Source organism: Plectrocnemia conspersa, unplaced genomic scaffold, assembly GCF_051122295.1.
Source record: "Plectrocnemia conspersa isolate PC_06_02 unplaced genomic scaffold, ASM5112229v1 ptg000012l, whole genome shotgun sequence".
Lineage (NCBI taxonomy): Eukaryota > Metazoa > Arthropoda > Insecta > Trichoptera > Polycentropodidae > Plectrocnemia > Plectrocnemia conspersa.
Window position 1 is genome coordinate 31186599 of NW_028277176.1, and position 25203 is coordinate 31211801.

The window sequence follows — 25203 nt, forward strand, 5'->3', positions numbered from 1 at the left end:
CCTAACCTAATGAAAGTTCATAAACTAATTATAGTTATTTAATTATATTCAAATCACTTCTGATTTAAGAATGTTGATTAAAATACATTCAAACCGAATTTTGGTCTATAGGAGGGCGCAAAAATAATTATTATTTCTCAGTAGTCAAAAATTAACACCAAAAGCAGTAAAATCGTGTCGGCGCCGTTGCAATGGAAACGCCTAGTAACGAACATTCCCATTGCGACGGTGCCGATACGATTTTATTGTTTTCGACGTAGATTTTTGAGCTCTCCTATTGATCGAAATTTGATTTATATAATGTTTATTCGATTCTCACTTATTGTATGTCATAGAAATTATTATTGAGAAAGCTAGATAACGGCACGATTTTATTGCTTTTGCCGTGGGTTCTAATCAAGTACACCCTTGAATTTGCCCAGAAAAATGCATGTCATTTAAAAAAGCTCAACTGACGTACCTGAACACAAAATAGGCTACAATTGATAAATTGTTGCAGATTTTTTTTGTTAAAGCTTAAATGTATTATTTTTTGACGACTGTTATTATATTTGTTTGTTCAAGATTTTTTTTATAAATATTAATATTTCATTTTTTCATATTCATATGTATATTTTTCTGTAATTTAATATTTTTTTCAATAATTTAATATATTGTAATTTAAAAATTTATTTTATTTTGTAATGTTACCTTTTACTTCGCTTATTTGGGACAAAATATTTGAAGCCCAATATATCTCGATTAAGCAGAATCGACTATACATCGCAAACAACTAGTTTAGTTCGGATTCGTTATTTGAAGTCGGTATTTAAGTTTTTTTAAATATATTCTTGTTGTGAGTCAGACCCCTCAAGAAGAACGAGCCCCCGGAATTTGTTCTCTCTCTTCTTCTCTTGGCAGCCCTGCCTAAATCTTCTGTTACTACTATTATACAGAACTTGTGGGAAAAAAATATTCTACATAATCGCCTTTACACAAATACTACCTATGATATTGTTGACTTTGTAAAGTAAAATAATTTTGTGGAGGGGGGAATAAAATTTCACGAAAAACCTGACATAATTTATGGAACAAGCTGATATATAAAATTACCGTTGTAATATATAATAGTAAAAATGGCATTAACGAGTTTTATATACATACCATATATATATATAAAATAATTTTATAATTTGCTAATTATTTTACACTGTTTTAATTTAAAATATCGATTCATATTTTGAAAGCAGCAGCACTGCCGAACATTTGTGACATGCTTGTTTGTATTTTCACAACGGCAACACTGTTGACATCGCGTCGTGTTGATCCGCCGGTCAGTAACCACCGACGTTTTCTAAATGAATGAGTAGTGATTTCGATTCGTTTTAAAGCGATTCCATCCGAAAATGTTGATCCTCTTCGAGACTCCGGCCGGCTACGCCGTGTTCAAGGTAAATTGAGCACAAATTGTATTACCACGTGCCATAACCTCAAATGTCAAAACATCTACCACGCTAGTTTTGCTCTCGAATATAATAATCGACTCTTTTGCAGTTACTCGACGAGTTGAAATTGTCGAAAGTCGACAATCTTTATGAAGATTTCGAAACTCCAGAGAAAGCCAGCAAAGTGTGAGTACTGAGTGATGTACTGTCATCTTATATATCATATTATGTTATGTATGATATAATTTTTTCAGAGTTAAGCTTAAGCATTTCAAAAAGTTTGCCGATACGACGGAAGCGCTCGCTGCCACCACTGCCGCTATCGAAGGCAAATTACCGAAAACGTTGAAGAAATTCCTTCAAGGACTCAAAAGCGACGACGTTCAAAGTCAGCTGTTGGTCGCTGACGCTAAATTGGGCAGCGCCATTAAAGATAAATTGAACTTCCAATGCGTGTCCAACACTTCCGTTCAAGAACTGATGAGATGTATGCGTTCGCAGTTGGACAGTTTGCTCACCGGTCTTCCCAAGAAAGAGATGACCGCGATGGCTCTCGGTCTGGCCCATTCTCTATCGAGGTACAAGCTGAAATTCTCTCCGGACAAGATCGACACCATGATAGTGCAAGCTCAGTGCTTATTGGACGATTTAGATAAAGAATTAAACAATTACATCATGAGGTGTAGAGAATGGTACGGCTGGCACTTCCCCGAACTCGGTAAGCTTATCTTGGATAATATAACTTACGTTAAGACCGTCAAGTTTATGGGTACTAGAGATAACGCCATTAAAACTGACCTATCTGATATCTTAACCGAAGAAGACGAAGAAAAGGTTAAAGAAGCGGCCGAAGTGTCCATGGGAACGGAGATCACGGACGACGATATAACCAATATTCAGAATCTTTGCTCGGAAATTATATCCATAAGCGAATATAGGACGTATCTGTCGGATTATTTAAAAGCCAGGATGATGGCGATGGCTCCTAATCTTTCCGTATTGATCGGCGAACACATCGGAGCTAGATTGATATCTAAAGCCGGATCTCTTATGAATCTCGCTAAACAACCGGCTTCGACGGTGCAAATTTTGGGCGCCGAGAAGGCGTTGTTCAGAGCTTTGAAGACGAGGAAGCAAACTCCGAAATACGGTTTGATTTATCACGCTCAGTTGATCGGACAGTCCAGTACAAAAAATAAGGGAAAGATGTCGAGGATGCTAGCCGCTAAAGCGGCTTTAGCGACGAGGGTCGACGCTTTCGGAGAAGACGTGACGTTCGATTTGGGCGCCGAACATAAAGTCAAACTAGAGGCTAGACTCAAGCTGCTCGAAGAAGGCAACTTTAGATCTATCAGCGGAACCGGAAAAGCCAAGGCCAAGTTTGACAAATATCACGGCATCAGGTAAATTTAATAAATACGATTGAAGGTAAATTTTCAAATAGAATCAATTTACATTTATTTATTATGTTTATAGTGAAGTTAAGCATTACCCGGCGGCCGCCGATTCGACGGTTCCTAAGAGTTTAAAACGAGAACGAGAGGAAGAAGTGAGTTTTTATAAAATATTACTAAATCTTAAGCGTTTTATTAATCGCTATGTCTGTTTATTTTATTAGCCTTCGGGGTCTGCAGAGGTATCGGAAAAAACTCCTAAGAAAAAAAAGATGGTAAAGTTGGAAGCTGAAGAAGTGAGTATTTTTAATACAATTTCTTTCTATGAATAACTATGTAATATTAATCGGTTTTTATTTTTATAGCCCTCACAGTCTGCCCAAGTTTCGGAAGAAGTTTCAAAAAAAAAGAAAAAGGTCAAAGCCGAACCTGAACAAGTCAAGATGGACGAAGAAAAGACAGAAGCACCCGAAGAAGCCTCAGCAAAAAAGAAAAAGAAGAAGAAGAACAAAAAAGACGCTGAAGAATGAATGGAGAACGTCGCCAATTTTAAATGTGATTAAAATTGATGAAAGATTGGCGTTGTTGAATTTTATAAATCGAGATATTTCATACATAATAATGTATATTTTTAAGAATACAAATGTGAATAAATGCATTTACAGAAAAATCAATTGTCTTTAATAATTGTTAAATATAAAAATATGTAGTAATAATTATTTGAAGAGCACTACTTTGTAAACAGGGACTTCATTTCAAATTTTTGAAAGGGGGGCAAATTCCGTTTCATTAACTACTTGATAGTTTTACCCAAGCGTTACTCGCATGTTGAGTTTGTTAGTATACTAACGAGCCCGATACTTGTTTCGACTATTGAATATTTGTTTACTGAAGATCTCGAGCCTTGTTCAGCGTATTGATAGAGTTTTCTCCGAACTGACGAAATATTATAAAATGTTTCTAGAAGTTAAAAAAGTCACAATAAATTTAGATTGGATCTCATGCAACAAATTATTGAAAAATATGGAATAATACACCAACACTCAGGACGTCCATCATCAACACATAGATGTTTTCCCGACAGAAGAAAGGAAACGGCAAGATAATTCGAAAATAGACAATATATCATTGTACGAATTGTGTATTAAATGTTTCAAAATACTGAAAATGATGAATTGTTGCATATTTTTGTACAACACCTTTTAAAACTTGTTTAAATAATTAAAACAATAAATTAATTGTCCAATATTTCCGATCCCATACACGTTCGGACCCGTTCATTAGGCACCAGGCGAATCTTTTTATAAAGAACATACTAACTACATAAGTTTGATGCAACTGAATATCTTGAATTTGGCTATTCCGAAAGAGGAACAAAACAAAACAGAACAAAAATTGTACATATTTTGCCACATCGGAATTAAAAATAAGCCACTCTTAGATATTTTGCCTATCGATTATTCCAGGTATGCAATCACATATTTATAATCTATTAGATAACATCCAAGAAACTACACATTTATAAGCTGTGCGTTGGCTGATATATATATATACAATATAGCGTTCCCACTGCGACAGCGCCGATTTGATCGACATTAACTTTCAATCCTCATACATACTAAGGATATATTACACGTTCACATTTAAAATGTACCTGGTTTATTTGCAATTGTTAAAATCTAACGTATATGTGCAATGATAATGTTTAAGTAATATAAAAGGAAAAACTCACTTTTCGGCCTCGGAGCCCGTCAAAATTTGATATTTATTCAAAATTTTAAGATTTCATTACGAAGATTGTTTATGTACAATAGTTTAATCAATGTAATCCTCAACACATTATGTATATATTTAAGTTAACATAGTTAATTTGCGATCCGATTATTTATATTCAGTCAAATGACGAATTAATGAAAATTATTGTCGCGTAGCAAAATTTTATTATTAAATAAAAGTGTTGTGCTTATTTTTCATTGGTCGAAACTGTTTGAATATTTGAATGCTTATTTTTGATTGGTCGAAACAACAGAACGCATTACCGGCGGCTCGAAAATCAATCAGAGCAAATTTTTAATTTTTATTATTATTTATTGCGTTACTTCAAATGTTAATAGAATAAAACTAATACATAATTTAAGTCGCGTTAGCACTAACATCAAACAAACATGGAGATTACAGGTGAAAAATCCATAAAATTATTTCATAAACTATTGGTGAAAACCTTTATCAGTGTAGTACGATTAAAAAACCCCAATATTTTTTTCAATTCTACCTGGAATTATTGAATTAATAAACTTCCTCGAAAAATCCGTTATTATGTCTGTGAAATTATGAAACAAACTTTTACCCATCCGATGACGACCGCTAGTCGGATGTAATCTCTTGGTTTTTGCGGACACGTCTCGCAATCTGTATTTACTATAAATCCTACTTGTGAACTATGGTTCTCTAGATTTTCAGACAGACAAAGGTGTAAAAGGATCAACATCCACGGAACACCAAAAACGTCATGATCAAAGATCAAGGATGGTTCTCTAGCAGCATTTTCTTTATATTTATAATTTTAATTAAATAGTTTTTTTTATCATTACCATTTGGGCGAATACATATTAAATAATGATTTAGAAATAGATAGCACTAATGGCGAACCCTAGTCATAATATTACTACTCAATAATATTATAGTATTTGCATGAAAGGACAAAGGAATCGTCACGTTGTACCTAGGCGAGGCTTATTAAATATGTACTATTCCTATATTATGTAAAGAAACGGTGAATGAAAAACAAAAAGGAGAGTTTTAAAAACGTAATCAAAATCATATATGTATGTATTCATATATCAATGTAATAAGTTCTGTGCGATTAAAAATATGTTGAGCCATTGGTGTTGCGTGAATTAATACAATAGTAAACATCTAACTAAATACTATTTACAAAGATAAAGCAAAACATTCTTTCTTTTGTCATTACATTCTTGAGTGGGTTTTTTTCAGGTAGTGGTCATAACATCTGGATGAATCTAAATAAATGGTATACAAATAATAAGTAAGAAGCTTAATTTTTGTAATAGACAAAATTGTAAATTTTGAAAAGTGCGGAAAAAACCAGGAATTTGTAGGTGGTTTTTTTTAAGAGGTTAAGAAATAATAAAACAATATAATATATAGCTCAGTACATAATAAAAGCTTTTATAAAATTATTTGGCTGTCAAAAACCAGCATTTATTTAAAATCTATGTATTATATATAACGAAATACAGAATCCCAATACTAATGTGATAAAATTTTCAGGGCTAAAAATAAAAAAGCCATATTGGAATTTTTGTTCGTAAAGGATGAAGAACTACGGGAGCTTAAAATATCCCTGATTTTCCCATCCAAAAAAGCAGTTTGTATTCAGGGAGTAAACCGGATTTTTTTCCACTGGTACATTTCTATAGATATATAGATAATGTTATGAAGGAGATTTAATAATAGGCGAGATTAGCGTTATAAGTCGTTTATTCCAATTTATTATCCTGCTCTCCGTTATTCTTTCTTGATGTTAACGAAGCAAGGGCGAATGGCGTGCTTGCTCCGGACTCCTCCCGGATTGTGCTCGTTCAGACTCCTTGGTTGGTGTGCTGGAGTGTTCTTCTCGTCATGTTCGCCGAGGAGAGAGTCCATTCAGCCGGGGAGAGAGTGTGTCCGTTCAGTCGGACGCCGGGGAGAGAGTGTCCGTTCAGCCGGACGCCGGGGAGAGAGTGATTTCTACAAAAGTCAAAGTGGTGATGGTTTGTGATCTGCGCGTAGCGCGTCGTTCACAATCGATGGTGTTTGTGTCTGAAAATAAAAAGTAAGGTTAATCCGGCCTTTCAGCCTTCATGTCAATTTACATAAGTGCGTGTGTATAATTTAAAAGAAATAAAAATGTGATAAATGGTGTATGCGCTGCTTTAAGGCGGCTTGTACCTGAGGATGTCTCTCGGGTGAGGGTATCCGTACGGGTCGTCTCTGCTGCTCAGGTTCCTGATCGTGTCGTTCGGGATCGTCGGCAGGGTCTTGTGGAATCTTGTGGAGAGCTCCTTCACAAACTCCATGATAAGCCTGGTGTTGGTATCCTTGCGGATATCAACGTTCCTGACGGACCACGGAGCGTCTGTGGCCTCCCGCAGCATCTTGTTCTGGACAACTAGAAGCCTGTCGATCAGTTTTGCTCGTGCATAGCCCCAAACAGGCGCCGCGTATGTCATGACCGGTCTAATCATCATCTTATATAGGAGGACTTTGTTTTTGACGTTGAGCTTACTGCGTCTGCCCGTAATCGGGCGGACGGCAGCAAGCCCTCCGAGCTTTTGTTCTGACGTGCTCGACGTGGGATTTCCACGTCAGTCTGCTGTCTAGGATGACCCCGAGGTATCGAGTCTCGCTGATCCATGGGATGTCCTCTCCGAACATGGTGATGGGTTTCAGTTTTCCGGTTTTCTTTTCAGGCCTATGATTTATGGAAATTCTCCACTTTGCGAACCATCGTTCGAAGATCTCACATATGCCTTGCAATTTGTCGACGGCCAGCCCCAAGTTGACGGACGTGAAAGAGATTGCCGTGTCGTCCGCGTATAGCGTGATTTGGGCTCTACGATCTTCCGGGATGGGGACGGCGGCCATGTAGCAGGTGAAGAGGAGCGATCCCAATATCGAGCCCTGCGGCACTCCGGCTTCAATCGGTCGGGAACCCGACAGCGTCCCCTCGTTTCTCACTCGAAAAGATTTGTTTTTCAAGTACGAATCCAGAAGTTGACAGAGCGGCAGAGGAATACCGCCCTTGTGATTTCTACCAGTCATAGTCATAGTTGGTGAATTTCGAGACTGCGCAGTGCGCTTTGCTCTCAGTCGGTGTTGGTCAGTCTTTATGTGTCAGCTGTGTTGCCTGAAATGAAAAAAAAAAATAGAATTGTTTGAGGTATGTGGCAGCACGTCCCAATAATTTTTCGGGTGACATTATAACAATAATTACCGAGATTTGGTTTAGTGCTTAACTACCTAATTATTTTTTTTTCTATAAATTTATTTTCAATTCAACGTAATGCAAACCATTAACTCACTCAAAAACGCTGTTTGCAGTAGCCTATACAAATGTTTACCTAAACCTTCACTTTTCAATGTATGCTATGGGCGTGGCCAAAGACCAAAAACGCAAAAATATCAAAATTCTATCAAATTCAGCTCTTTGCTTGCAGATTAAAAAATATTAGTATCAATATTAACAAAAACAGACTACGCAAAAGGTCATCCATATTTAACAAAAAAATCCGAGATGAGCTAGACATTTGAGTAAAATACCTGCTAACTTTTTTAGCCGTTTAGCTTTAAAATCATAGTAAACCATTTTTTTAAGCCATGTGCATCGGAATTCTTTGAAAAATCTGGCAATCCTATATCACATTTTCAATATTTAATTGCTAACGCTACGTATTTCTTAGACTACAAACATTCTTGTATTATATCCAAATTTATGGTTATTTGAAATCATTTGTTACGACCTCATCATTGCATTTTACATTTTTATATCGAAGGTTTTGCAAAGCTGTTACTTAAAGCATATATAAAACTTCATAGGGTTTAATCCATTATAAACACGGAATCACTTGTAACCGATGTGATAAATTTTTGGCCCTTAAAAGGGCCGTTTTTCGCAGTCAGTAATCAGCAGTTTAGCCTCCGAATCCGTATAGGGTGCGTCCTTGCCTTTTCAAAGCGTAAACGACATCCATAGCGGTGACAGTCTTCCTCTTGGCGTGCTCAGTGTAGGTGACAGCATCCCTGATGACGTTTTCTAGGAAAACCTTCAGCACTCCTCTGGTTTCTTCATAGATCAGACCGGAGATACGTTTGACGCCTCCTCTGCGAGCCAGACGACGGATGGCTGGCTTGGTGATACCCTGGATGTTATCTCTCAACACCTTCCTGTGGCGCTTAGCTCCTCCTTTTCCCAATCCCTTTCCTCCCTTTCCACGACCAGTCATTTTCAAGGCAAGAGTCGAAGCGTACGGGACGAGCGACTGCGGGCGAGTGACGAAAAATTTTATTTGCACCGCTTTTATAGCCAAGCGCGCTGTGGGCGTGGCTACGAAGCATGCATAGTGGGGGTAATTTTTATTAAAAATTAACATTTATAACGATAATTATTAATAAAATTAATATTATCATAACGAAAAAATTTACATAAAAAATGAATCTGAGCAACAAAAGCTAAATATTAGTGAATACATAAACAATTTTTAGAATATAATACATACACGTCGGATTCACATGCTTCTCAAACTTTTTTATTTTACGACCCTCAAAGTAAAAATAAATCCACAGATTCTCAAAATGTTGCGTTATTATTAATTACTTCATTCACATACAATCAATTCCCAGATGATTTATTAATTAGACGCCAGATCACTCAAAATTACATAAAAATAAAACTATAACGGGTTTCCTAGATGGAATAAAAAACCACCGTGCATTAAGAAATAAATTATAATAATAAGTATTTTTTTATTTTATGATTATTTTTATGTTCTGTTTATGTTATATATTATATGTATATGCTTAGTTAAAATTTGTTTGATTTAAAAATTAGCTATAAAGCTAAATAAATTTATAAATTAAATAAAAATAATGTTTTTCAAAAATCATACTGCCTCGGACCATTGTCTGTGAATCTGCAAAGGAAACGGGTCATAAAGTTTTTTTTCCAAATGTAGATTGTTGTCGGCTATGTACGCGTTACAAAGAAAAGCCGATATTAGATAAGGGTGACGGAGACAATTTCTACCTACTTTTTATGACGGTTATGAGTCAACGAGAAAAGACCATTGTTCACAAGTTGCAAGAAATTCGAATGATCGTTTTAGGTAAAGAGAGACGTGTAAAAATAAATTGCTTTGGTATTTGTATTTAATTCCCTTTTCGGAAACGATGCGGTGCAGCGCAAAATTTGTGTCAGTGTTTGGAGGTCTTCTAGATTCTTCGATTGTAACTTTAATACGAGGTAAGTCAAACCATTCTCATCTTTAGAATATTTAAGCTTATGCATAAAAACTGTGATCGTTAATTCTTGCGATTTTTTTTATACTGAATATTGTTTATCAAGTAAGTTATTTTTAGATTTTTTAAAAATATTAAATTATCTTTATGTTTATAAAAAGACATTCCTAAAATTAATTAGGCTGCCAATTATCATTTCTGAACATAATTACCTTATGAAAACAACTTAAATTTTTTTTTTTATTTTCTTAGGGTAAAAATGTCGGATAGAAAATACCGTTATTAAAACAGGTACCCAGTCATTTTAACTTCAGTATAAAATTTGATTTCTTCATATAAAATATTTCTGACACAATTTTCAATATCCAAAATACTATTATTCTATTTCGGAAAACCCATTTATAGATTAAATGGGTAGTGAGAGCGGTGTTTAGAAAAGCGACAGGAAATTACCGAAAGTATTGTTTCTATGACACATTTGCCGTTTAACAAAAAAAAATTGTGTACATATATGCAAAAAATTCACACGACATTGCAAAAGGACGGACCGTATTTAAGTATATTTTTTATTATTTACCGTCAGTGATTTATGATCGTTGATCCATCGCTAGCAAGTTATTTTATATTCCATTGTAATTTTGATATCAACTACACGGAATAAATTATTTGGTTAGGTAATTAATATTTATCATCGATTTAGAAGTAACAACAAAACTATTCTTCATGAATAGAGCAAATTCTGGATGTACAATTAGGTAATGCATATATTGAAGATTATAAAATTTTCATTCAAAATTGTATTCAAGTTTATAATCTGTGAGAGTGAAACAATGATCGGCACTTAATAAAGTTTCTGTTAATCTTTGGATTTATAATAGAAATACATTTTTGCTGTCAACAATATATTTGAAAGGTGAACCAAATTGTGAATTCGCAAGGCGTAACAAGAGTGCTTTTAAAATATTTCTTCATTTTTTTTATCTTACTTTGGTTTCAAGACAAAATTTAATCTTGACTGTGAGTTTAAAATTCATATATTATAATTAAAATTGAATATTTTTTAGATACAACTTTATAAAAAATACATTAGTTTTATCTGCGGTGTAATTGTTTATCTGTTCTGCGAATATTTTAAAACTGATATTTTTAGCTGCCGTTGTAATTAATTTTGAAACACTAATTTTAATTTGACGGTTGAAGTTTAGGAACTTCTTTCCTCTCCTCTTACTTATTTTTTTATTGAACCTTCCCTTTTTTTGTAAATTCATGTATTCTGTAAATAACACAATTATAATTATTTTTAAATAATATATTTATTTTTGTTAGAAGAATAATTTTATTTGAATGTTTATATTTAGACTAATATATAAAATCTATTAAAAGTTTAATTTTAATCTAGTAGTTATTTGAATATGTAATTAATATTTACTATATATTAAATTTAATAATAATTGTTTACCAAAAATTTTAAGTTCTATGAAATATGAAACACTACAATAGATGCGTCGATATTTTTTAAATATTACTTTTTAGAAAAAAAATAACAGCAAAAATGAATTACATTTTAAATACAATTACGAAAAGAAAAAATAACCTACAAATTTTCGTTTCCGTCCATTTATTAAATTTTATATTCATTAATCGATATCCTGAGGTTTGCCACTAATACTTTGACCTACGCATACCACCAGTTGAGAGTCACTGAAGTAGGTCAGTTATTGATATCCTTGAGAAATTGATATTATAACAGGTAACGATGTATCGACATTTTTTCGCTGTCAATACTATCAAAGTTCAACAGTCGTGCGAATATCGACCCGTAGTGTTAAAAACTTGTTTGATATTCATCGTTTTCATAAGCTATTCATTACACTAAAATTTGTATATTCAGCTATTATTTTTCTGGAACGCGACCCACAGTTTGACTCTATCTGTATAAAATATTAATTACGAACTAAAATAATTTCAGGTCTGTAATTAAAAAAAGTAGGGCTTATCTCTTATGATGAATCGATGGAAAATTCCAGCATTTCCTATTAAAATATGTAACAATTACACCATTACATTTTTATTTTAATTATTCCTAAAAAACAATTTTCAGACAGAAGCTTTTATTTTCAAATGGGAGATTTTCTTAGCATGAAACATTGTAAACCGAAAATAATATTTGGTGGCCCTTAAAAGGGCCTTGTTGAAAGTTGGCGACAAAAGTTTACTTTGAGCTGGTGTATTTAGTTACGGCTTTGGTGCCTTCGCTAACGGCGTGCTTGGCCAGTTCTCCGGGGAGCAAGAGCCTCACAGCAGTCTGGATCTCCCTGCTGGTGATGGTGGAACGCTTGTTGTAGTGAGCCAGGCGAGAAGATTCGGCCGCGATGCGTTCGAACAGATCGTTGACGAAGCTGTTCATTATGCTCATCGCCTTCGAAGAGATGCCGGTGTCTGGGTGGACTTGTTTCAGCACCTTGTAAATGTAGATGGCGTAGCTTTCCTTCCTCTTCTTCTTGTGCTTCCTCTTGTCGGTTTTAGTGATGTTTTTCTGGGCTTTGCCAGACTTCTTCGCCGCCTTTCCGCTGGTTTTCGGCGCCATGGTTGGACTTCGCTGTGACGCTGCGTCTGAACGAATAAAATTTCGAAGATTTTCGTCGGGTATAGTTCACTATCGAACGTGCTAGCGCAGGAAGGAGGTGACCGCCTCGGCGCAGCGGTGGGGGTAAGCGACGCTCACCGCAATAGTAATAAATATACAGCCCAAAAAATAAAATTTTACAGACGCTCGTCGCTTCCTCTGCGGTTGTGCCAGTCTACTATTCAACTCAACATGTCGGGTCGCGGTAAAGGAGGCAAGGTTAAGGGAAAGGCGAAGTCCCGCTCCAGCCGCGCTGGTCTCCAATTCCCCGTGGGACGTATCCATCGTCTCTTGAGGAAGGGAAACTATGCCGAAAGGGTCGGCGCTGGTGCTCCCGTTTACTTGGCCGCCGTCATGGAATATCTGGCTGCTGAAGTCCTCGAGTTGGCCGGCAACGCCGCTCGCGACAACAAGAAGACCAGAATTATCCCCAGACATCTCCAACTGGCCATCCGTAACGACGAGGAGTTAAATAAACTGCTCTCCGGAGTCACCATCGCTCAAGGAGGAGTCCTGCCCAACATCCAAGCCGTTCTCTTACCCAAGAAGACCGAAAAGAAGGCATAAGTTCATTCTAGCATCTTTTGACAAAAAAAAGGCCCTTTTAAGGGCCAACAAATCATCTATCGGTTTTAATGGATTCTGCTCATAGCGTTAAATATGTTTCTCATTTAGGGTAAAATCGGGTGAAAGGTGTTATATAAAATATTTATCGAATGATCTTGATGTGTAAGGTTAGATGCATGCACATTTTATCAAGAATTTACTGTATTTAATAATTAGATCAGGGCTCTGCAACCTATATTACCCGTTTGATGATTTGAAATGACCCATTTCAGTTCTGCAAATATTTTTTAACGTGTTATGATGTCACGACTGGTTTGCTAGAGCACATATATGGTTGTTAGGACCAAAAATATTCACTGACCCGAATAGTATTTTTAATAGTCACATTTTAATTATTTTGACCCGCAGCCAAAAAAGGTTGCCGAGGGCTGAATTAGATCGTCTTTCAGACGTTTTTGTCGTAAATGTTTGGTAGGAGCCAAAAAATTGGAAAATTATCTCAGAAATTTTTGCTAGTAAATGTCCTGTTGCGTACTGAAATTCCGGGATTGTTGCAACCCCTACTCATATTCAATATTCATATAATTTTCAAATGATGCTAAAATGAATTGATACATTTTATATATTGAAATCATGTAAGTGCTAAGTTTGCCCTAATTGAAATAACAATGATTGTGATTCGTTATTCTTATATTGAATTATTAATTTCACAATTTTGGATAATTTTATGAACTTTCGCTCCATACATAATATAAGGTGACTAGATTTTGAAAATATCAAAGGAGACACTAAGAAGTCCATCATTTTTGCTGCAGGAGCTGAAAAAAAATTTAATTTTAGAAATTTTTGTTTCTCGGAAATTTGTATTTTTTCACATTTGATACGTTTGTCTGCACGTGTTGTGCAGCAGACAAACTGGAGCAGAAAATATAAAAATGCAATCCGAATTTTGGTCAATAGGAGAGCGCAAATTCGAATTCACGTCAAAAGAAATAAAAACATGTGAAATTGTTTTTTGAGCTCTATTGGTCAAAATTTGGTTTATATATTCCTAGTCGTAGTGTGAACATCAGCAGCGTTTCTTTATTGCTTTTAATGTGGATTACTTCTGAGCAAGGTTGTTTTTTGCGCTTCCCTGTTGCTCATATTCGGTTATTTTTTGAATATTTAATGAAACGAATGAAAGAAATGCCTCAAAATGTTGTCAGTTAATTTAGGCTTAATAAAATAGCATGGATAATTAACTTAACCGATGGAGAAAATTGTGGCCCTTAAAAGGGCCGTTTTTGTCATATTTTGTTTATAGTCAAATTAAGCGCGTTCTCCTCTGATTCTTCTCGCCAATTGGATGTCCTTTGGCATGATGGTGACTCTCTTGGCGTGGATAGCGCACAAGTTGGTGTCTTCAAAAAGACCTACGAGGTAAGCCTCGCTGGCTTCCTGGAGAGCCATGACGGCGGAGCTCTGGAAACGCAAGTCTGTCTTGAAGTCCTGAGCGATCTCACGGACTAAGCGTTGGAAAGGCAACTTGCGGATCAAGAGCTCGGTGGACTTCTGGTAACGACGGATCTCACGAAGAGCTACAGTTCCTGGCCTGTAACGATGGGGCTTCTTCACTCCTCCGGTGGCAGGGGCCGATTTGCGAGCTGCCTTAGTAGCCAGCTGCTTCCTCGGGGCCTTGCCTCCTGTGGACTTCCGGGCGGTCTGCTTGGTGCGTGCCATTTCAGTGACGAGCTCGTGCGCGTGCGGCGGTGCGAGAACGAATGAAATTTTTTTAAAAACGGCCTCTATTTATACTTGTTTGGTTCCCGCGCTTTGGGGCGAGTGGTGGGGATAACTCACTGCTTCAGCGGCAATGCGTTGTTGCATGATTCTTTATTATTTCTCTTATTTAACTTAAAAATATTTATATTCAAAACTTTCATTGATTAAAATTACTTTGTTTTACTATAGTTATACATATGACAATGGATTAATATATTGTATTTGTAAGTTTTTCATATGGCTTAGGTCAAAATTAATTTGTGGTCCACGTTATTTTAATATATTTTATTAATTACGCAAAATCGGATTACCTGATTTTTAGTATTGCAGAATTGTATGTAATGTAGCATATCCTGCTAATTCATTAGTTGGCGAGAATATAATATGTCTTTACAAAATTGTTTGCTATATAATCGTAAATCAGTATGATTAACAAAAAAAATCTACCCGACATAGGCCGCAATAATTATATACATTTACGTATATAAAAATGGTTTTAAAAATTATTTAAATTTCTACTATTAAATAACATTTTCCTTTCTTGCTTTTTATTGTAGATGTTTAAAGTCAAAGTCAAAGAGTTTGTGTTTTGTGATCTGCGCATGGCGCGTCGTTCACAATCGGTTGTGTGTATGTATCTGGAATGTTTTAAAAGCCGCCATTTTGTTTATGTAACCTTCATCTGTCCCTCAAAATGACAACACTAAACCGTAGTTTACCGTAACGTATTCAAAGCTGTTACTCGTATTTTATTATATTAACTAAAACGGCTGAATCCTAAATTCCAGAGGGTCAAAACTCAGGTAAAAAGAAATGTTTCAAGGCAGTTTTTATATTCATACAGCCATGTGACGGGGATTCGCGAAAATTATAACCTAAACTTATTTTTTCTACCATCATAACTTTTTAATTATTTATTGTCAAATGGTAAAATAAGTCAGCGCCATACTGTGGATCACGTTCAAAAAAATAAATTTATGTTTAGCCCATTAAATATGCATATAAATATATTTTCAAAATAATAACGATAATGGTGAAATATTTATTATAAAAACAACAAATATCAAACTCTACAATAATTTCTTTATTTTCCAAGGGGGGTAAAAGTATGTAGTCGTTTTTTAATATTTCGATTTTATTTAGATTCATATTTCATTAGATGATATGCATTTTTCTGATTAAATTCGAGGTAGGGATATGCAGCGAGCTAAAAAAAGTAATTCGTCAATTTCATCAAACGAGGATGCAAGGTAAAGCCTATTTTGTATATTTTGGAAAATAGGAACAAATTTACAGAACTTCTACGCCTTAGTTTAGAAGCAAATAGTTGTCTTATTTGTAATTTTCAACGATATAAAATCTAGTAAACAAATAAATTAAGAGCCGGTGTGCACCCGACCCATCTTAACACATTGAATACCGGGCATTATTCCTAACAATGGAGCCGTGCGGCAGGAATTATTTGCGAAAATTAAGATATAAACTTATTTTTTTTAAAACATCGTAACTCTTTAATTAGTCAACGCTTTAACGTCAAATTTTAAAAACAGATTCATGATGATCGTTTTTTGTATTTGCAATGATAAAATCAGTAAACGTCGGTATGTCTGTGAATCGCGTACCAATAAAATATAATTTTTTGTTTAAAATAACTAAATATATATATTTTTGAATAGAAACAATAAAGATAACAATAAAATGATGATAAAATACTGTTGTTTATAATAAAAACCAAAAATATCTAATATTGTGATCTATACGATCAATTCCAAATTTTTAACACTTATCGGGCAAGTTACGCAGCGATATTTGCACGACACCCAACCGATTTCGATTTCGAACAAACGTAACGTTTGCCTGTGGCTAAATCCAATCTTTTATTATTTATGTATTATTATTTTATATTTGTTATAATTTATGTATTATTTTATATTGTATATTTAGTATAATAAAAAAATATCAGTGATCCTAAGCATTTTATAGCGTTATTATTATATATTTACCACTTTTTGTATTTTTAGCACACGGTACGCAATGTGTTAAAATAATGAAAAACGCACACTTACTGTATACTTCGCATCCAATAAAGACTCGAACCACCAATGTGCTTGGATAGTTACACAAATTAATTAAAGTCCTAATTTTCGCAAATAATCCCCGCCGCACGGCTCCATTTTTACGGATAATGGCCGGTATTCAATGTCTTGGCAATTGAAAACATGTCGAGAACAGCTTATTTACTTTGAACAGAACGGGATCATTTCAGGTCTAAGTATTATAATATTATAAAACATTACATTTGGGATTGATAAATCTGCGTTTAAATGCCCACGATACCTCTACACATATATATAACAGAAAATAATAATAAATAAAAAAACATTATATTTTATATTATAAAATGTTGAATTTGATTTACTGTAATTTATTTCTTAGAAAATAGTATCAATAAATGAGGAGTACGAAATAAATAAGCATAACAAAAATATATTGTAAGCCTAACAAAATATAATAATGCAAAAAAGTTGTAAAATAAATTAGCGCAATTAAACGTTGAGAATCACTGACTATTTTGTTATAATGCTTCGGGTTGATAATATGTGCTTAGATATTAGGTCTGGCTCAACATTTGGTTTTTTTATGCGGTTACCTTTGAATATTTTGGGTTTTTTGTAATTTTATAGATAAGAATTTCAAAAAACATCTCTAAAAAAATTACGATCTTTACCTGAATCAATCCGATAAGTGCGTTTAGCCTAACGGAAACGTTAAATTTGTTCGAAATTGGACGGTTGGGTGTCTTGCGAATATCGACCGTTAAGTGTTAAAAATTAATTAAATACATTTATATATTATTGATAGTTGACTGATTTCACTATTTCTAATAAATAATGTGAGATAATTCCATAGAAAAAAATTGTATATACATCTTGAAATGAATTTTTTTACCAGAGTTTTGAGCTATTTTTAGTTAACACTATAATGGCCGCTAGTGACCGCTATAAACTTGCGCTATTGGCCGGCGGTTTTTGCGAAAATAGGTTTTTTTTTATTTTTTCGAAAAATCATCATAACTATTGGAATAATTGTTTTATAATAAAGATTTTTTTGCATTATGCGTAAAATGAACTAATAAATACGATTTATAGATTGGGCAGATGTTCTCAACCTTGAACACTCAGGAAATGATTTTTTTTTAAAGAAAAGTCGATTTTTTATAATAAATTTGGTGAATTATGGTTACAATTTCACTGGAAACAGTAATAAACTGTTAAATAATACAAACATGTTTTGAGGTCATCGTAAGCGTTTATGACTGACAGCAGGAAAGGTAAGATCAAGGGCAGGGACAACTATTTTAGATTTTACTGTTGTATATCATATTACAAAAAGGGCCCCTAACCATTTTGTTCTAGTTGAATGAAACCGTAAAATGAGAATGGTAATAAATCAGAGTGACTACTAGTTGGATTTGACAGGTGTCGCCAACCATTTACGATATTTTTTTTATTTAAGCAATTATTGCGTTTTAATTCAAAACTAATATTGTTTTAACCTGTGTACTGCACGAATGTTATATGTACTTACAATCACATAACTATAAATACTAAAACTGAAAGGAATGACAAAACTTGCAAAAAAAATTGTTGGTTTTATACTTTTACTCAATAAACAAATACACAAATATATTTTTAACAAGGTAAATAATTAAACTTTTATATGTTTAACAAGGTAATACAAATAATAAAAAAAAGCTTAACAAGGTAATACAAATAAATAATTACGTAAAGAACATTTTTTAAATTTTATTCATAAGAAATTAAACTAACAATTACATACATTCAAAATAACAAACAATTAATTAAATTTGATAACACAAACGATTAAACTTACAAAAAAATAATAAAAAATACAGTTGATTAAACTTTTAATCTTATACAATTAATTATACTTATAATTAGATAAAAATACTAACAATTACATATAGATAAAAATATTCAATATTTTTTTCGCGTATGGTATTTATTAAAACAATCACCTGCATGTAATGGTACTTGGCAAGCTTTACATATAAAATAGGTTGGTTTTCTAATTTTATTCTTCTTACAAACGCAACAATCCCTTCGTACCTTTCTGGTTTCCGAAATTTTTATTAATTGGTGTTGTATTCCTCCAGATAATCTATTGATTGGATCGGAACAAGTGGCGTGAGATGTTGTAGGCATTTCCACATTTTCATTACTTTCTGTTTTAATCCATGCGTCTGCCAGATGAAGTAAGAAATCATGAAAATTCAGTTTTCGAGAAGGATCGGTATTTATATTTTCATATACTCTAAACGAATTAAATAATGCACAATTAATTAAGTAAAGGGAAACTTTTTTAGTCCATTTTCTAGTTTTTCGATAAATTGGGTAATAGCTTAAAAACTGGTCGGCGCGATCTACTCCTTTCATTAATTTATTATAATCTAAAATGCACTCAGGTTTCAATATTGCGTTACCACTTTTTCTATCTTTTTTACCCGTATCACATAAAGTAGAGTTATGAATTGTGGATATCATTCGAATATCCCTTCGTTTATTAGTTTTATATAACTGAATTAATACTTCCCCTAGACGAGCAAATTTTGTTTCCATTACTTTTAATTTTGCTGTTTTCAAAAATGCCGGTAACCCACGATGTACTCTAATCGTCCCACAAACTCTTATTCCTTTTAGAAGTAATTTTTTAGCAAGATCTACGCTATTGTATAAATTGTCCATATATAAATGATGCCATTTGTTATAATAACTACTCATTAAGTCCATTACAGTTTTTTCTAATTTTTGTCCTGTACCAGAATACAATTTAAAGCTTAAAATATACCCAGTGACGGAATCGCATGCCATTCTTATAAGTAGCCCGTATTTAGTTATTTTGCTAGGGTTGTAAACTTTAAAATTTAACCTTCCGCGCCACGGTATCATGCCTTCGTCAATTGATAAATTCTGTCCAGGATAAAAATTATTTTTAAATTTTTCGGAAAAATAATTAATTAAATGTTGAACTTTATACAAACGATCAACGTTTGGAGGCATTTGTTGATTATCGGAAAAATGTAAATATTTTAAAATCTCTCTAAATCTGTTTCGGCTCATCGTTTGAGAAAATATTGATGTTGCAATAAGAGGGTTCGTAGACCAATAGTCGTTGATTCTTGCTTTTCTTACTAATCCCATGAGTATTACTAGCGCGAAAAATTTTTTTAAATCTAGCACTGAAACGTCACGCCACTTTCCACTTTTTTTAGGTTCTTTATATTTTTGATAATTTTGTGCACGATATTTATTAGTTTCTAGAGCGATAAATTCGAGAATATCATCCCCCAAAAAAAGTTTCACTGTTTTTTCCACATTATCACACTCACCGATGTCGACGCGTGCTCCTGTTGAACTTAGGAAAGGTTCTCGTATTCTTTGCGTATCAATATTTGACCAGTCGATTCGATCTTCATCACTTTCTTCTTCGTCACTGCTGCTTGATACGTGAAATACACGAGGATATCTTCTCGTAGCTTGAAAAGGATCTTCCTCTTCGCTTTCACTGCTATTATTCTCCTCGACGTCACTGGGAATGTCGGAAAGGTTATCAGCGTATTCGTCCTCAAAGGTTTCGTTTTCCATTCTAAATGAAGGGTTGAAAACATAACAAAATAATTAAAAAAACGCAATTAGAACTTCTAAAATAAATTTAAATTCAAATATAAAAATAATTACCTAAGAGCAATAAGGGTTTAGGGGGAGTAGCCCTAGGGGTAATTGACCTCAAGGCCAATGAGACTCTGGTGAATCCTAGAGGATTGTTATAATTACAATGTTGACTATGGACGATTACGGCGTGACGTGTCTTGCGATGAAGGTGTGCAGGTGATGATGTCTCAGGGCTCTGTGGCTGCGTGCGGCGAGTGTTAGGAGTGATCTGCAGGTCTGTCGGTGAGGGCGCGTGGCTGGTTCCTCCGGATGACTACTGGTAGATCTTGGCTCTCTGGCCTCGTATCTCGGATCGTCTCCCTTGGGCCGTCTCTTGACCGTCTGCCCTCTCCTCGTCGGAGTCCGGGCTTATATCCTTTAGAGGGATGCACTCTAGCTGGCCAATCACGATTGTGCATCAATCTCCTGACCAATCGCTGCAGTGTCTTCTTAGAATTCGAGAAATCGGATGTGTATTTCGAATGCCAGTTTTTTGCTTGGCTCCAGACTTTTGAATTGTAAGGAAAGGGTTTGCGTTGTGGTGATTGATTGCGTCCGTACCGTTTTGTCACAAAAGGGATTCTCATAACGACCTGTGTTGTGGTCAAAAGAAATCCCTCTTGTGCCATGATGTTTGTCTCATTGTTAATGAATGAACGTTTTTGGTCACGGTCATTTAACAATGAGACAATCGCCCTTTAAATGTGCCTCAATGGGTGGTCGCTACAAGGGAATCTTCACAAAACCAATATCCATCCTTGTTTACGTTCAACACACGAATGCAACACCTAAATGCTGCCAGTAATACACTTGTAAGACATGACAAAGAGGGGGATGAAATTTATGGGACAAAATTTTATGTGTCTGTCATTTGTAAAAAAAATAAACATTTGTCAATCTGCGCAAAGGAAATAAATGTCATCGAAAAGGACCTTGAATTGTCTTTAGTTTGAATGGAAGAACAGTGATATACATATATTTATAAAAAAAAAGTGCACATGTTGTCCGAAAGGTTCACTCTATGGGTTCACATCTGTATTGCATATTGAATAATATGCCATTCTCAGTCTCATGCTAGCCACAATTTGGCTACGAATACAAATTAAACATATTATTTCTTTATTTCAATAATATATTTTTTACACAATTTCTATCACAAATTATAATAATTATGATTTCTATTACAAATTATATATATATGATAATACCAATATTGTTTTATTATAATACTATATTATTATGAAAATACTATTATATTATTATTAAATAATTTAGAACATTTACTCGAGAAATAAAAGTCACACATCTATCATAGAAATAGAAACTTCATATTTCTTCAACCCTCAAGCCAGCATTTTATTTTTATTTTATTTTTGTATCGAATTTCAAGATATGATTAGTTTTTAAAATAATAGTAATATAAAAAATAGTTTATATTTTGGGGTATACTTTGCGAACAAACATATAATACTTCAAAATAAATTTTATAAAATTAAAATATCGATCGAGAAAAACTAATTATTTTTTTATATTTAGGAATTTTCAACAACAACAATAAATATAATGAACAAAATAAAATCGATTCGTACAATATTTTATTTTAAAACATACAACTATAATTAAATTTATTATAAAAATACCAGTTCGTCATTCGCCAATAAAATTAAATGTGGCCCTTTACTGAAAATATTGAGGACCTCTGTATGGTACTCAAAAATAAAATGACACATTAGCTGTATAACAGGGCCACTAACGATTAAAAAGAATATACACAAGGGTTGTGTTACCGGACATAAACCGCCGGCGGAGAAAAACACACATGCTGTGTGCCCCGCCACTAACGTAAGAAAAAACAAAAACACACATGTTGTGTGTGCGGCCATTATAGTGTTAATATGATATTAGTAACATCTGTAGGTAAATCCCTAAATAAATACGTTACAGTAAATACGCAGTTTACGTGGTTTTTCGTATAAAGTTAAAATGACGAAACACACACATTTGTGCACACCGTACACAGCTGCACAAAACAAGATTTTGCGGGAAGCCGTGTATGTAGCGTGGTTCGTCAGGAACGTTGACATCCGCAGGCTGGTCATGGGTTTGTGAAAGAGCTTTCCAAGTTCCATAAGACACTACTCTCCGTACCGAACGAGACTACAGAAGTTGAGCAGCACTAGCGACCCATACGGAAATCCACACCCGATGGACATCCTGAAGTTTGAACCGCCGCTCACCAGCTAAGTAACAATACCTCACTTTTTTTTTCATATCAGGCAACAGCTGACACAACGATTGACTAACATCGACTGAGAACATGAAGCACAGCGCAGTCTCTCGAAAAAACACCCAACTACGACTGATTAAGAGCCGAAAATTCTCGAAATTTAACATGAAATCATTCACAACCGAAAATATAAATTTGTGGCCCTGAAAAGGGCCGTTTTTTGACAAGTCAGTAGTCAGAAGTTTAGCCTCCGAATCCGTACAGAGTACGTCCTTGCCTTTTCAAAGCGTAAACGACGTCCATAGCGGTGACAGTCTTCCTCTTGGCGTGCTCAGTGTAGGTGACAGCATCCCTGATGACGTTTTCTAGGAAAACCTTCAGCACGCCTCTGGTCTCTTCGTATATGAGACCAGAAATACGTTTGACACCTCCTCTGCGAGCCAAACGACGGATGGCGGGCTTTGTGATACCCTGGATGTTATCCCTCAGCACCTTCCTGTGACGCTTAGCTCCTCCTTTCCCCAATCCCTTCCCTCCCTTTCCGCGACCAGTCATATTGGCAAGTCAAGAATAGAACCTCACAGCGCAAGCGACAGAGGAGCTCTGACGAAAAAATTTTTTTGCCCCTCTATTTATACCTGCGCACTGAAGTTCCCCCTCCAATTACCCGTGATCAATACAACCGTTAGCAAAATGGCGTCCTGTATTCCATCTGCGCTACTTTAAATTGACAAAAAGTTTACTTGTTTATTTTAAACTAGAAGTTGTCATTAATAGCGTAAATTTGACAGAAAATGATTAATCTTTATCCTTGATCATAATGTTTTTGTTCTTCCTAGGTTGTTATTCGTTTTACACTTTGTCTGTCTGTTTAATCTTTATTTTCGATTACTTCCTAATATAGTAACTGAAATCTTGCATCATGTTTCTCTATATTTTCATCTTTGATATTGTAAAAAGTATAATATTTGCGCGAAGCTTCCGACCCGGGTAGTATTGGAACCAGGTACCCGTTTACCCACGTGTTTTAAAAATAACCGAGTGCTGTACCCTGTTATTTGTGCCGTGTATCCGGTAATTTTAACTTCAATATAATATTTGATTTCTCCATATACAATATACACATATGTGTATCACACAATTTTCCAGCTTCAATTCTAAATTTAAATGTATTCTGTAAATAATATTCATTTAAATCAAGAATAAAGAAATAATACAATATAATTATACATAGTTTTTAAAAATATATATTCCTAATTATTATTAGGTTGCCGATTATCATTTCTGAACGTAATTACTTGATAAAAACAACTTGGAAATTACTTTTTTATTTTTCTTAGGGTTAAATGTCGGATAGAAAAATCAATCTTATCCAAGAGTCTCTTTGTTCTTTGTAATGCTCATACACTTTGAATTCAGTCGCAAGTGATGCAGAAAATAGTAGAAGAAATATTTGAGTTTTTCGCAATTATTCAGGAGTTATATAATTTTTTTCTCCTTCCACATATTGATGTTTGGAATGCTATTACTAACAAACACAGTGCAGATTCGCAAAACGCACTCACTTTCAATAGAGATACACACAATTAGCACCTATTTTATCATTATTTATACATATTCTAACACTAATGAAACTGTTTTTCTGGATTTTTAATCCTAGAATTGCTTTTCTATTATTCGAAAAGGTATTTTTTTTCAAAGTATTGCCATAATTAATGGTAAAGCTATTTTTTTTAATTTCGGGACTACACAGCCTCGGACTGGGTAAAACCAGAATCAGATACCCGCACATTTCTACTGTTATTTGAACAGGTGCCTAGTCATTTTAATTTCAATATAATATTTGTTCTTTCCATATATATATCACACAATTATGTATTTTCAAAATGCAAATTTCTCCGACTATTGTTCTATTTTGCAAAACCCATTTAGAGATTAAGAGCGGTGTATCGAAAAGGGACAGGAAATCTCTTAACAGTCCGAAAGCATTGTTTCACAATATAAGTTTTATGACACATTTCGTTTCGGCATCCTCAAACATTTGCCATTTACAAAAAAAAATGTGAGTATTGACTAAAAATACACGTGCAATACGCAAGGGACGGACGGCATTTAAGTTTATTGTTATTATTTAGAGTCAGTGATTTATGACCGTTTGTTATCCATCGGTTTATAACGCTCCCAAGAGATGTGAACAGATTTTTAAAATTGTATGATGCTTTCAAGTTTATAATCCGTGAGAGTTGGCACTTCGTAATGTTTCTGTAAATTCTTAAAAATGCATTTTTGCTGTCAACAATATATTTGAACGGGTGAGCAAATTTACGTGCTTTTACGATAAGCAAATTCATATATTAAAATTAATCCAAGCTGGCGGACAAAATGCTTAACAAAAGTGGTTCTAAAATATTTCTTTACTATTTTTTTTATCTTACTTTGGTTTCATCACAAA

At 34.3% G+C, this 25203-nt stretch overlaps 6 protein-coding genes across 6 annotated transcripts; 2 read left to right on the forward strand and 4 right to left on the reverse strand.

Annotated features, from left to right (window-relative positions):
- The first annotated feature begins 1262 nt into the window (after positions 1–1262).
- On the forward strand, positions 1263–3488 carry nop5 (nop5 ribonucleoprotein). The gene is made up of 6 exons (XM_088201061.1): positions 1263–1430; positions 1534–1610; positions 1679–2827; positions 2901–2973; positions 3043–3114; positions 3184–3488. The coding sequence occupies exons 1-6, from the start codon at positions 1386–1388 to the stop codon at positions 3346–3348; spliced, it is 1581 nt and encodes a 526-aa protein (XP_088057187.1). The 5' UTR covers positions 1263–1385; the 3' UTR covers positions 3349–3488.
- A 4954-nt stretch (positions 3489–8442) lies between these two features.
- Positions 8443–8875, reverse strand: LOC148228975 (histone H4). Its single transcript, XM_088200170.1, has one exon. The coding sequence runs from the start codon at positions 8821–8823 to the stop codon at positions 8512–8514; it is 312 nt and encodes a 103-aa protein (XP_088056296.1). The 5' UTR covers positions 8824–8875; the 3' UTR covers positions 8443–8511.
- Positions 8876–11929: 3054 nt separating this feature from the next.
- LOC148228976 (histone H2B-like) lies at positions 11930–12617 on the reverse strand. Its single transcript, XM_088199237.1, has one exon. The coding sequence runs from the start codon at positions 12420–12422 to the stop codon at positions 12048–12050; it is 375 nt and encodes a 124-aa protein (XP_088055363.1). The 5' UTR covers positions 12423–12617; the 3' UTR covers positions 11930–12047.
- Positions 12618–12653: 36 nt separating this feature from the next.
- On the forward strand, positions 12654–13080 carry LOC148228977 (histone H2A-like). Its single transcript, XM_088199236.1, has one exon. The coding sequence runs from the start codon at positions 12654–12656 to the stop codon at positions 13026–13028; it is 375 nt and encodes a 124-aa protein (XP_088055362.1). The 3' UTR covers positions 13029–13080.
- A 1242-nt stretch (positions 13081–14322) lies between these two features.
- LOC148228978 (histone H3) lies at positions 14323–14770 on the reverse strand. Its single transcript, XM_088199225.1, has one exon. The coding sequence runs from the start codon at positions 14748–14750 to the stop codon at positions 14340–14342; it is 411 nt and encodes a 136-aa protein (XP_088055351.1). The 5' UTR covers positions 14751–14770; the 3' UTR covers positions 14323–14339.
- Positions 14771–22994: 8224 nt separating this feature from the next.
- On the reverse strand, positions 22995–23314 carry LOC148228979 (histone H4). Its single transcript, XM_088199622.1, has one exon. It carries the CDS (start codon positions 23304–23306, stop codon positions 22995–22997), a length of 312 nt encoding a protein of 103 aa, XP_088055748.1. The 5' UTR covers positions 23307–23314.
- Positions 23315–25203: the final 1889 nt, after the last annotated feature.